Source organism: Musa acuminata, chromosome BXJ2-11 (assembly GCF_036884655.1).
Source record: "Musa acuminata AAA Group cultivar baxijiao chromosome BXJ2-11, Cavendish_Baxijiao_AAA, whole genome shotgun sequence".
Lineage (NCBI taxonomy): Eukaryota > Viridiplantae > Streptophyta > Magnoliopsida > Zingiberales > Musaceae > Musa > Musa acuminata.
In genome coordinates this window covers 29,193,759-29,207,861 of record NC_088348.1, presented here as the reverse complement: position 1 = coordinate 29,207,861, position 14,103 = coordinate 29,193,759, and the positions used below count along the sequence as shown (strand labels likewise).

At 40.8% G+C, this 14,103-nt stretch overlaps 1 protein-coding gene and 1 pseudogene across 2 annotated transcripts; both read left to right on the top strand.

The window, feature by feature from the left end:
* The first annotated feature begins 1,180 nt into the window (after positions 1 to 1,180).
* Positions 1,181 to 5,547, top strand: LOC135626694 (protein SCARECROW 2-like). Of its 2 annotated transcripts, XM_065132207.1 has the most exons (3): positions 1,181 to 3,405; positions 3,951 to 4,432; positions 4,614 to 5,547. In XM_065132207.1, the coding sequence occupies exons 1-2, from the start codon at positions 1,505 to 1,507 to the stop codon at positions 4,405 to 4,407; spliced, it is 2,358 nt and encodes a 785-aa protein (XP_064988279.1). In that variant the 5' UTR covers positions 1,181 to 1,504; the 3' UTR covers positions 4,408 to 4,432; positions 4,614 to 5,547. The 2 variants fall into 2 exon arrangements, with proteins under 2 accessions (XP_064988279.1, XP_064988278.1); XM_065132206.1 differs by lacking the exon at positions 4,614 to 5,547 and having other exon boundaries at positions 3,951 to 4,487.
* Positions 5,088 to 11,193, top strand: LOC103972590 (uncharacterized; annotated as a pseudogene).
* Positions 11,194 to 14,103: the final 2,910 nt, after the last annotated feature.

Here is a 14,103-nt window from a genome sequence, read left to right as displayed (position 1 = left end):
CATCAACCGAGTCTTATCATAATTACCATACTCATCACCATGTCATATTGGGATATCAAATTTGACCTCTTTTCTTCGATTCATAGTATCGAGCTAAAACGATTAGATAATAGCATAACAGATGTAATATTTTCAATTAATATTAAATATTTTAATTGAGAAATTTAAAATATATTTTTTTCTGAAGATGTCAGCTTCTTTGATAATTTATTATAAGGTTCTGAGTTAAAATATGATCTTTATTATTTAAAAAAATTAAAAAAATATATATATATTAGAAACAAAAAGACTAAAAAATTTAATAAATATCCTCGGAATGATTTAAATTATCATATGAAATAGTGTCTATTGAGTTGGCTTATCATGAATCGAAAGAACGTTCACTAACCCAATCAAGGATGTAAGCTAATATACTTAGTTGATCAAATCTTAGCCTATTTGACGATAAAACCTGAGGATCGAATCTCATCCTCAATATTCATGATTTATAAATTTTTTATATTAACTTAATTCTATCATCTAGAATTCTTCGTCTTATCGTTCGATCTTTCGGATGAATTAGGTTGTACCGAACTAAATTGAATCATACAAGCGGTCCTCACTTCTACGTGTCAACACTTTACTAATATAAAAATCAATCAGCATCATAAACTAATTCCAGTTCGACGAATTGTTTAGAGAGAAGAATCCCAACCAAGCAAATGAACGTACTGAAAAGTTGCTTTACTTTTTGACCATCAGGTCCACCGGCTTATTTTATACGTGATTAAAATGCAAATTTGACTTGTATTTAATCCCACCAATCGCACTTCGGAGGCAAACTTAGTAAAAGCGTACTGAGCCGATGGCAAATTTGACTTCACCCTTACACACACACACAAACACACCTTTCAATAAATCTAATATAGATTTCTTCCTCCAAATCCAACTCTCACAAGACACAGATAGCAATCGATAACCTTTTCATTGGAAGCTAAAAGTAATCCGATCCCCAATGATGCATCAGCTCTCTTCCCCATGGATCACTCCCAGCTTCCCTGCTGGCCCACGTTTATTTATTACCCCCCCTCCCTCATCAGCCCTCACCGCCCCAAGTCAAACGCAAAAGACTCCCATGTAAACCACTCACCAACTCCTCCATCCCCCCCAAGTAAAAAGGCACTCGAAAGGGGGCCATTTTCCTCGAACCTCACGGAGAGAGAGAGAGAGAGATCTTTTGGTGTGTTATGGAGAAGAGCGACCACAGAATCGAATCCAAGCGCCGATGTCCGAACTCCCCCGCCGTTATCTCCTTGTAGCAACCCTGTGTTTGAACAGAGCCCAAGGAGGTGCCCCGCAGGCTCTCCTCCTTCCCACCCATCTACTGCTATAATTACTGCTGGGGTTATTTCCATGCTTGCTGAACTCTTTCTCCTACTACTACTGCTGCTGCAGCAGCAGCTGCTACTCCTTCCCCGAGTCACTCCAGTGGCATGCCGAGAGCTGCTTCCCCTTGTTTTTTCTGATGGCCTCCACCTCTTTCCTCCTCTTCCCTCCCCCAGTTCATGACTCTTCCGCATCCTCCTCCGCTGATCATCCCAACTCCAACTCCAACTCCTCCTCCTCCTCCACCACATCATCATCGTCATCACTTATTTATACCAACTCCACCACGCTTCCTCCACCCCAACCACTACTGTTTTTGCCTCCCCAGTCGATTTATTATCAGCATCAGCAGGAGGAAGAGCTTCTGCAACTCATCTATCTCCACCAGCAGGAGGAACAAGATAAGATGGTGAAGAAGAGGCTGGCGTCGGAGCTCGACCTCCAGTCCGGTCCTTCTTCTTACAGCGCAGCTCGTCTACCTCGCCGCGGTGTTTCCACCGGCTCTTCCGCGACTCCTGCGTTCCCAGGGGACCTCTCCGGCCAGCCCTCTCTACTGTTCAATCCGTCTTCGACGCCGTCCGTTGACGTCGGTCAACACAACGCTGCGGCTTCGGTTTTGTTGCCTGTTACAACTAGTAGTACTCCGCCCGTTCCTCTGCCATCTTTGCCTGCTCCTCCGCTTCCCGCTCTTCCCTCTCCGGCTGTCTGTGGTTTCTCCGGCTTGCCGCCGTTTCCGCCCGAGTTTGATCGGATTGTTTTGCCCGCTTCGAGCGCGGAGGGCCTTCAGCTGGTTTCTTCCTCTGCCGGCGGCGTTGGTGGTGGTGGCTCCGATGATGATGGGGCGGGCACCGCTTGGGTGGACGGGATTATCCGCGATATAATTAGTAGTTCGGCCGGTGGCGAGGTTTCCATACCTCAGATAGTCAATAGTGTCCGCGAGATCGTCCACCCTTGCAACCCAGGCTTGGCGGCCCTCCTTGAGCTGCGACTCCGGTCGCTTATATCCGACCCGTCGCCGGTTCCAGTGGTGCCCTCCCTCCCCGGGAGCGCTGCATCGGATCTCTCCGACAAGCGGCGGAGAGACACCAGGATGGCCCCGCCGCTTCCGGAAGTAGGCCCGGCGCCCAAACGGGCGAATCCGCCGCCGCCATTCCCTTCCGCAGCGGTAGCTACTTGCGGTCGATGGGAAGAGCCGACGAGTCGCCTCCAGAGTGCGCAGCAGAGGCCGCAGCCACCATTGCAACCTCAAACTCATCCACAACGGAGCTCCAACTCCGTTTCCTCCGAGGAGGCAACTGCTGCGACTTCGGCTGCCGCAGCGGCAGCGGCAGCGAAGGAGAAGAGGGACGAACTGCAACTGAGGAAGCGGGACGAGGAGGGCCTCCACCTGCTGACGCTCCTGCTCCATTGCGCGGAAGCGGTAGCCGCGGACAACCTGGAGGAGGCTAACCGGCTGCTACTGGAGATATCGGAGTTGTCGACCCCCTTCGGCACGTCGGCCCAGCGCGTGGCGGCCTATTTCTCGGAGGCCATGTCGGCTCGTCTGGTGAGCTCGTGCCTGGGCCTCTACGCTCCGCTTCCGACGGTGCCCCACCGCCACCGTCTGGCCTCCGCCTTCCAGGTCTTCAACGGCATCAGCCCCTTCGTCAAGTTCTCCCACTTCACGGCCAACCAGGCCATCCAGGAGGCGTTCGAGCGCGAGGACCGTGTGCACATCATCGACTTCGACATCATGCAGGGCCTCCAGTGGCCGGGTCTCTTCCACATCCTGGCCTCCCGTCCCGGCGGCCCGCCACGGGTGCGCCTCACAGGCCTCGGATACTCGATGGAGGCACTCGAGGCTACCGGCAAGCGCCTCTCCGACTTCGCCGAAACGCTCGGCCTCCCCTTTGAGTTCATCCCCATTGCCGAGAAGGTCGGCAATCTGGACCCCGAGCGCCTTGGTGTCTCCCGCCGCGAGGCCCTCGCCGTTCACTGGCTGCAGCATTCTCTCTACGACGTTACCGGTTCCGATACCAACACTCTGTGGCTTCTCCAGAGGTACACCAGCTGCTCTTATCTTCCTCTTCTTCGGGTTTGCTTCTTTTCTTCGTCCATTCTGTGTTCTTTAGTGGAATAGTTACTACTAATCGTAGAACGAATTTGCCGAGGCATCTCTTCCAGTGCTCTTCCTCGCACTCCACATGGTATGGTTCTGCTTCTTCCCCACCCGTAAGAATTGGAGGTGCTTTTGATGGACTGATTGTTATTACTTTCTAGTCTTTTACTTCTATCATATTAGCTTCTCGACTTGATCCAAATTTCCCATTTGTGATATCCTCGTGTCCTCTTGTCTCACAAGGTTTGAAGGTTCTGTGTGAACACTGTTTGATGTTTCTAGCTTTGGCTTGCCTTAGAACATGTAAAGCAATAATTAGTGCACCCATACGCTTGGGAAGTGTGTCAAAAGAGATCGCTTTGGAGGCCGGATCATTGAGATTGCTCGAAGAAGATTCTTTTCTCCTCTTCATCTGGTTCCGCTAATAATTGATGTTGATGAAGACAGTCCAACCTTCATTAATCTGCAAGTGTTGGTGCTTGTGTAGGTTGGCACCCAAGGTGGTGACAATGGTGGAGCAGGACCTCAGCCAAGCAGGTTCCTTCTTGGCCCGGTTCGTGGAGGCAATCCACTACTACTCAGCCCTGTTCGACTCGCTCGGCGCCAGCTACAGCGAGGACAGCCAGGAGCGGCACATCGTGGAGCAGCAGCTGCTGTCTCGCGAGATCCGCAACGTGCTCGCGGTGGGCGGACCGGCGCGCACTGGCGAGGTCAAGTTCAGCAACTGGAGGGAGAAGCTCGGCCAGTCCGGGTTCCGCGGGGTCTCGCTCGCCGGCAATGCAGCGGCCCAGGCCACCCTCCTCCTCGGCATGTTCCCCTCCGACGGCTACACTTTGGTGGAGGAGAACGGCACTCTTAAGCTGGGATGGAAGGATCTTTGCTTGCTCACCGCTTCCGCTTGGAGGCCAATCAGCCACTCCCGGCCGCCGCCACCTCCACTCTAGTTTCTTCTAATGCTCCTCGTTACTTGTTAGTCACTGTTCCGTAGTCTCTCAAGAGTTACAAAAATCTCTCCTTTTTTTCCTGTCTTCCCTGTGTGCATGTCATAGATCCGTCTTTGCCATGAATGCGTTGAACGAGGTGAGTTAGCGTCGACACTGCTTTTTCTTGGATGGTCATTTCCAACGAGAGGTCCTTTTCCCTCTTACAGACTGACCGTACCATCCCAGAGACCGAGATAGGGAGCGGCAGTGTGGTCTCACTCGCGATCTCGAGAAAGAGAGGAAAGACACGGTGAGTTGGCCGTGGCCGTGGCCGTGGCCGTGTCCTTGTCCTCTCTCCCGGCTGACAGGCGCAGTCAGTGTGCAGTCAGTGTTTGGAGGAAGCCCAAGCATGGGAGAGATGTTTAGGATTTCTAATGGTGCTATGGTAACAGTTGATCTTTAGGGTTCGGCGCCACGGGGAATGCCAGAGTGTGGCAGACACCGCAGCTCGAAGTGTCATGTCAAAGATATGAGGAAATTTCTCCAGGCAGCAGTAAGATGGCGATGGAGTCGGAGATTGGTCGATGCGTTGGTTTGGTGGAGAGAAGCCATCCTCTTTCGGGTCCGTTCTATCAATGACGAGGCCTACTGTTGCCATAGATCAATCATTCATATGTTTTAATTAGTCACACGCCTACAGGATGGAGTCCATTGCAGAAGTATCAAGAGAAAAAGGACGTTCGTATTCCCTGTTCTCGGAAGCAACCTCTTCTCTACAAGCTACAGTGAAAAGGACTGCTAATTGCAGAATTATTGGTCTGTTGCAGTGGAGGAGATGTACGCGGACGCATTATTAGGCATCTTAGATCGAATCCGTGACTTGGATCGAGTGGAAGAGGCGGATCTGGGATGGAGTCGCGGGGGCATAATTGGAAATGCCTCTTCGGTGGCGTCCGAGGCTAATGAATTGGCATTTATCGCTGTACTCGATGCAAACGTTGCATGCAATGAGGCTAATAATGCATTGCATGGCTCGTTGATGCCGTGCCCACGTAATCCTCACTAATATCTTGCAGCTCTATGTAAAATATCATTAGGAAATTTAGAGGTACCTTTTGAGATTTAATCTAATAGTCTAATTAAATAGAATTTGTTTCTTTCTGAGTATTTGTTGATGGTGCTCAACTGATGCAACGCAAACGACTATTTTTTCTTATCCTGTCATCAACATTTTAAAAATATAAAAAAAATACTGATTGAAAAAAAAAAACCATTTTGGAAAAAAACAAACAAAATGAAAGGGTTTTCTAATAATTTTATCAATTTATTTATGACAAATGACAAAGTGATAATATCTTAAAATTAGAAATTTTTTCTGTCAATTCACCTTATATATAATCAATTATATTAGTTATTCTTTAATTTCGAGGGATATAAATATAAATGTAAATTTAGGTGCGGTGGAACACGTGCTGAGGGATACGTATGCAAATCTCAGTCGAGGTTCGTACGGTCCGTCACGTGCTACCAAATTCAAACCCAAGTCTATCCGTTACGGTGACATCCGACGGCTCTGGTGTCATCCTTCCCTCTCTCTCTCCTCATCTCGCACCGCAAGATCTCTGATCCGCTCCGCCGCATCATTCGCTTTCGCCGTCTTTAAAGTATGATATGTCCCACGAGAGACACCACGGCAGATATAAGGTCGATCGATTAGAAAACAGCGTGCGCCACGAGATCCGCCGTCCCCAACAAAGCTTCATCGTCGGTCTTCGCTCCCCTCCGCAAGTTCGGATCTCCCTTCTTCCATATCCTGTCTGTTCCATTCGCAATTCATCCACTTCTCAGTACTTGTTGCTCGATTTAATCCTCAAGAGATGAGCTCCGCCGTCCCCAACAAAGCTTCTTTGTCGGTCTTCGCTCCCCTCCGCAAGTTCGGCTCTCCCTTCTTCCATACCCTGCCTGTTCTCAGTACTTCTTTCTCGAATAATCCTCAAGAGCTGAGGCCTTCCTATTTGCCAGTCCGATCTTTCTTTCGTCAAACTATTGGTTTTCCTCTGATAAGTTCTTGATTCTAGAATGACCAAGTGTTGGGTATAGTTTGGTACTGCTGGATACTGGGTCGAATTTGCAGTTCGCGTGCAGGTTTTCGGAGTGATCGAAGGGGGAGGCAGTGATGGAGGGACATTGTGGTCGGACCGAGCAAGTTCTTTGGCTCATTTCAGTTTTCTCCGGCATCATTACGTGTAAATTTGTACGTAGAGATTAAATCCCCAGTTTGATTTCTTTTCCATTTAGAAGATTATGCTGTATGTAAGAAATTTTGATGAAGCCAACTTGCGTTTCTAAATCATTGTAATAGAAACACAATAAACTAATGCGGAAACGAAATAGCATACCTCCGGCCATTATCGTCAAGAATTTCTGCAGAGGTTTCTTCTTGAACTTTGGTTCTTCTCGGCTCAGAACTCTCACTTTAGATGGTGTAGGAAAGCCTTTCGCTTCAAAGAGATGATTGAGCCAAGGGACCAAAATCCTCATGTATATATAGATGTTCTCCCATCAAGAACATTTATCATCACCAACTCATAACGTTCAAGAATTAATTCAAATTTGTAACGTTTGGACCATAATGAAGAACTTAATGATATTAAATATTTAATTTAATAATAACGGTTTCATGCATAAAGAATAAGAAACTGAAATCATTTAAACCATAATAAATGAAGAAATTCATGATAATGAATTATGAATCTTAATAAGAACGGTTACGTTATTATTAAATAAGATATTTAATAATAACCGTTACACTGTATTCTCGCATCAACTTGCAAATTTACTCGTGGCGCCAACTTGCGAGCAGTTTCTTTTACGGGCTTATATTTTTAAGTGGTGTGAAGTAGATTTCTGATGCAATTGGGTTATAGATAGATTCCCAGGACTTGGCGGAGTCTTGAGATGGCTGATGCTCTGTGCCAATTATTCGAAAGCCTCCGATAACATTTGCTGGCGTTATAGATGGAGAAAATCTTTCCTTTGTTATATTGAATGTAAAAGTGAAAAGGAGTAAGGACTGGACTAAATAATCATAAGTTGCATGTCATTTAGGTGAGGTTCTTCTTTTCGGCAAGTCGCTTGGATTTGGTCATTTCTATGTTCTTTGACACCTAGTCATTGTATGATATGTTGGTCATTCATCAGTTTCTTACTTCTTTTGGATAGCCCATTTTGTTTACTTCTACAAAGTACCTAGCCTTGATGCTTTATTGTGGACCAGTTTTCATTTATTTTCTTCAAATAATAGTCATCAAATCCTGACTGTGGTGCACAACATAATTCTCCGTTGATGCATAGCTAGTTGCTGCTTATCGTATACTTTTTGACAGAGGAAGCACAACTCCACCCGCATATATTCTTAGTTAAGCCTCTTTATCTGGTTCGGTCAAAACATAACATGTTAACTAGTGTCCTAAGTTTTATGACCTCATTGATGTGCTTATTCACAATCCTACTTGTATATGCATTGTCGGAATGCCAAAAATATAAAAGGGTAACATACCAAACCACATAATGCTCTTTTCATAATTATCTCCTTCTGAGTTGTTATTACTATTTTAGCTACTTTTTTATCTATTTAGGAGCCTCGCCAATCTAAACTTAACTTTTCAGCTTATTTCCACAGATTGAGAAAAATCTTACACGGGATGAAATGTTTATTTACTATGAAACTGCTCATGGTTTATACAGAACTGCCATGTAACTTTTAATTAATGGAGATTTTTCTTGGTGTTAGATAAATTATCTTAGTGATGATTGCTTTTTGTAAGAATGACTTTAAGCAATAAATTTCTGTAATGCAATACAAAAAGGCGAAAGAGATCCTTTTGGCATCTTGCTTTTTATCTATTCTAATTGAAATTATTTTTTTTTAATCATGCAGGTATATGAAGTTACACATAAAATCAGCTTGGTGTACATTAACGGATACAGCAAGCTAAGCAAATTAGAAAAGATTGTGTGGAACAATCCGTAAATGTGCAGCATTAATGCTTGTTGGGTTCCTGTTGGACAAGTCATCATCTTTAATGCACATGTGCAGGCATTAATGCTTGTTAGATTCCTAGTGGACAATTCATCAGCTTTAATCAGTTCAGGATTCCTTACCAACTTTTGCATTCAGGGGTTTCTCTACTTTCCATGCACTGGTAGCTGCAGCACTTTCATTTTATTTCATAGTGGTATCAGACCTTTTTAAAAATGGTACACAAGAAGAGATTTAGTAAATAGAAAATCACTTCTATCAGATCTTATTTTTGGGGTAGGTTGCTGGCTCATCTGATTTATCAGTTTTGTTTGAACAATCTATAATATGCCAACAGGAGGGTTTTTCCTTTTTCTTTTTCAAATGCTTATTTAACTAAAGAAATCCATTACTTCTGTTCGTTGGGTTAGCATTTTAATCCTTTACCAATATCCTACAGGTAATATTGAAAGAAAACGAACCATTCTGATTTGACAATCCACTCAAATTTATTCATTTGAATATAATGTTAATATGAAATTAGAAATCAGTATGTTTAAGAATGATCTTGGTTGGAGATTATGTGATCGTCAGTTTGTCTTGGATTATCTGTTCTCCTCTGTGAAATCTACTTGATTTTCCATGGGGGTGGATACAATTAAGTGAGCTGCAATATATCATCTTCCACTGACATACACAATTTGTCCAAAATCAATTTTTTTGCACATGACATCTGAACTAAAAGGAATATATTTTCAGTATTTATACTCTCCATCTTGTCATTAGCTTATGTTCAATGTCTTTTTTTGTACAGATATCACTTGGTTATTTTCTTTCAGACTTGGCAATGATTTTATGGCTTTTTCCGTCGTTAGGTGGCAAAGAATATGTAAGTTCTATTTGAATTATTTGGACTGAATGTAGGTTTCTTTAAGATGTTTTTGTGTACGCTAGAGATCGAGTGCATCATTTCAGGTCTCGCATCATGGACTATCCATGTGTTCAATTTTTCTCTGCCTGATTAGTGGTAAAGCACATCTATACATACTCATGGTTTTGTTTACTGAAGCCACAACTCCATTTGTGAACCTCAGATGGTATACTTTGGGGGAAAAAAAAAAGTCTTTTCAGCCTTCGATCTAAATTAGATGTTATCTCTAAGACAAGAATTTCTGCAGGTATTTGGACCTTTCTGGACAGAAGAGTTCAAATACGTGCATTTACAATGGTGTGGCTTTATTCCTTGGATGGCTGGTAGGACAACTCCTCTTTACATTCCATTTAATAGGATTAAGGAATTGGCAAAGTTCAAGCAATAGAAGTGTGAGGTTACAGCAATGGAACTTGTTACTAATGTATGGTTGCACATGTGTGTCTCCTTTTTTTACTTGGGTGCAGATTTCTTGTAGGTCAGTTGTAGTGTTAAGTGAAATAGACTGACCCATCACTCATTTGACCTTAAAACTAGCTATATTGCACCAAAAAAGAAAAAAATTTCCAAGTCTGTTATGCATCCACAACGGTGTAGTGTATGTCTTGAGCGTCGTTACTAAACATAACTGCAGTAATTGATCTCCTGGCTGAATCAAGTATTCTAACACTGTTAGGAGCAGATAAATTAATTATTAAGTTGATCCATGTTAAAATGAGCTAAGCCAGTTATAGCATGTGTCACTAGCATGACTTCTTTCTTCATTTACTCTTTTCTTTCTTTGACATGTTGAATAACTCTTCTTGCAGGTTGCGAGGATCCTTTTGTTCATCTATTTCTTCACCCACATGTATCTTCATTTTTACCAGGTATGCAGTAGGCAGCATAAACATGGAGACCTAGAAATATCACTTTCAAAATTTTGTTTGAAAATGGAGCTTGTGGAAATTTATACATTTATCACTTCTTTTTTGCCTAAATATAGGATATAAATGATGCAGGAACTTTGTTGATGCAACATATTTGACTGAAAATTAATTGTACAAACAATATTGAGCTGTCCATGCATCTCAGGACAGAAAAAGTAAAAGATTTAATATCTAAAGTGCATCAATATTATCGTCAGAAAATGATACAGTTTTCAGACAATATTTTGACTGTTAAAATTATAGATGAGTTTATTTATCCTCGCTCAGGGTAACAAGATGAATAGTTTCGTGGGACTAACACAGTTGTCACTATTGATCTTTTTGTTTTCAAGCCTTCATTTATCAAAAGGATTTTGTATGTATATACTTTCCATGATTTTCGAATGTTGTGATTTGATTGAAAATTTGCACAATTTTTCTTGATCTCTTAGTTTCATCAGACATTGTTTAACGATTGAAAGTATTCATTGTCAACCGATATGTGCTTCGAGATCATGAACGGTTTGAAGATTTCATGGGTCGAATGATTTTTTGCTCCTCGAAACAAAACAAGATGATCATATGACAACTTAACCTTCTCATCCTTTTGTCTTTAGGTGAAAACAATATTTCCCCTGAGGTTCTACAGTCTGCCGATGGTACCTCGGATGATGGCGGTGATGAATGTATTATGGTTTTGGAAAATATTCAAGGGCATGGTAAAGACTCTTTCCCAAAGACACATCAATGAAGCATTGCCTTGTGATCCTACTTGAATCTTGGTCTCTGTTCATTCTGCAATTTTCTTTTTTTTCTTTTTATTGTTGGAAGTATTATTATCTTCTCTGTTGGTTTGATGCTCCGGAAAATGTACGAAATTTGTCTTACAGTTTTCAATATGTGACTGATATATTATTTCAAGTTGTGAGACATCCTACTGCGTAAAAGGTTACTGTAGTTGGAACCTCTCATAATATATAAGAACATTTTTTTTTACAGAAAAAAATATGAACAGGTAAAAAATAATAATTAGTTACAATGATAAAAAAAAGATTATTGATGTTTCGTGTCACTACTTCCGTAATTAGATTTTAATATTCTAGTTAATAGTAACAGACGACGGTATCGTTGGGGTCGTGGGTGGGTGTTGTGGATGTGGAGAATGATGACGAGAGGTGAAAATCACTTTACATCTACGTCGATACCAACACAGATAGAGTATATTAATGATTCAATAACTATATTAGTTGTCTCTTTGGATAACGCTAGTCCTACTATCCAAAATCTTGTACAACTTAAATGTCTGAAATATTGGGTAAAAGCTAAATGTGATTGGATTAATGAGGTTAATGCTTTCATAATTTAAAAGCTTATAAAATAAGATGAAATTTCATTAGAGGCATCACTACCCGATCGCCATGCATACCAAAGATATTCTATTAACCCTTAATAATTACTAGATAATCTCTGGAGCTATCATTCTCCATATAGCAATACAACTTTTCTTGGCCTTCTTTTAATTATCTAGATTCAAGTATGCATTCTAGCCTGATTCCACCTTGTTTTAGTTATGTCTACGGGGTTGGGTAAGAGTCCATGAAGTTATGGATTTACTAAGGAGTTTTATAGACATTATTGAGATGTCAATCAATTCCATTTTGAATATTTATCCCTAACATTTATCAATAAATTCCATCCTATTATGTTATCAATAAATTCCATCCTATTCTTACAAATCAACTTAAACTATTCCTTAACCACCCTATTAGTGGTTATCAATCGATTTTTATTTTACGATAATATTTCATTTTATGTGTCTTAGAAAGATAAGAATGAATCCCTTGGTTATTATTAAAATTGATTTTAAAAAAAAAACTTTTGATGGACTTTCTTAAGCTACCATGTCATTAGTAAAGTGCTTCCTCTAATGAATTTCCCATCCCAATTTATAGAATGGATTTTTGCTTACATATACTTTTCAATGCCTTATAAATGGTATCTTTCTTCACATTTCAAAAGCTAATGCAATTATTATCTCCTTATCTATTTATATCCTAGTAGCTCAAACATCAACCCACCTTCTCAATAAAGCCACATCTCAATGGAAATTAACACCTTTTGCTTTGATCCTAATTGCCACCTTAGGAGTTGATATTTTAATTTACTTTTATGTAAATAAAATGTCTTGCCAAATTATCAATTACATCTTTTTCATTCATGAGATTTCATCCAAATAAAAAAAATATTTTCCTGAGTCAACTCCTAGGCATATCAATCTCTTCTAAACTTCAAGTTTCTCTTTAAATTTTATTGCTTCTTTAGATACTAATCATTTAGATTGTAATGATATATGGTGTAATATTTCAATTAGTTTCATGTCGAATAAGATTAAAATTAATTTATGAGAATCTACTTAATGTATTATTATTAATCTCAACTTAATTATTTTGATCAGTGATTTTAATTAAACAAAGTTAATAGGTCAACTAACCTATTAGATCTATATTTGATATCAAAGCCAATATTTAAGCATGACAAGAATGCTCGAGTAAGAAAAAACTGTGTATAGATGGAGTGAGGACTCATCACCACTGGCCTATGCCTTGGGTTAAATATCCCGATTGAAACTAATGCTTCCACTCTGACATCTTCACCGAGAAAGCCGACCCACAATGGAGATTGTCCAACAAATCAAAACGATCCTCCGCAGACTTACATTATTCACTTTCCGTATAGAGAATGTAATCAGATATTTGGGAGGGTAATTATCCTCCTGACTTTGTTTTTGTACCTATCAAATAATCAGATTAGTTATAAATTATTCTATGTAGTTAGTTATTTTTAGTATCCGGTCCTACACTTTTAAGAAATTATATTGATATTTCTATAATCATAAAAGTAAAATATTTATGTTTATTTATCCTAACGTCGTCAATTTTATCAGTCGAAACACAAAAACAAAAGGTAAATTATATTGACATCCATATAGTCATAAAAGAAAAATATCTATATCAATTTTATTAACAGAAACACGAAAATAAAGGATAAAAAAATAATTTTTACGTTTCAGTGGGTGATGACAAATAACGTTGGTGGTGACGAATGACAACACCGTTTGAGGCTACGAGTGACTGTTGTTCATAAAAAGAACGACGACGAGGGGTGATGATTGCTCTGCATATGCGTTGGCGTCGATGCAGGAACGACCATTACCTTTCATCATCACTCTTCTTATCCACAATAGTTACCCACGATCTTTAGTGGCACTATCGTCCGTCACCATTAATATCGTCTATCACCACTAATGAAATATTAAAAATTATTTTTTTTTTATTTTATATTTTTATTGATAAAATCGACGACGTTAAGATAAATAACTACATGGATATTAGTATAACTTTTAAAATATAAAGCCCGAACGTTATTTAAGTTCCTTTTTTTTGAAAAGAAAAAATAAAACCCTGACGTAACTTAGAATAGTATCTAATAGGTGGGAGACACACATCAACTCGGATTACAAACATGTTGGGAATTGTTCTGGCATCCCGGCAAAACCGGACCATACCAGTCCAACCACTTCTGTGGTTTAGCTAACCCATTACGAATTATGCCACCCTGGTCAATGGTACCAAAAAGAGGCTCACCTCCATCTACGGAATCACTCTCACACCACACCACCATCAAATCAAATTAACATAATTTGTATCAAAACAAAAGAATAATCTCTACAACCGTTTGGATCTTTAGATATTTTCTCTGAAGACACACCGTTCTCTCTTGCCATTACAAGGAATTATTCTCCGGACAGGAGTAGAAACAAATTCTTCGTAACTCCATCTAAGGCTTATTCTCACACA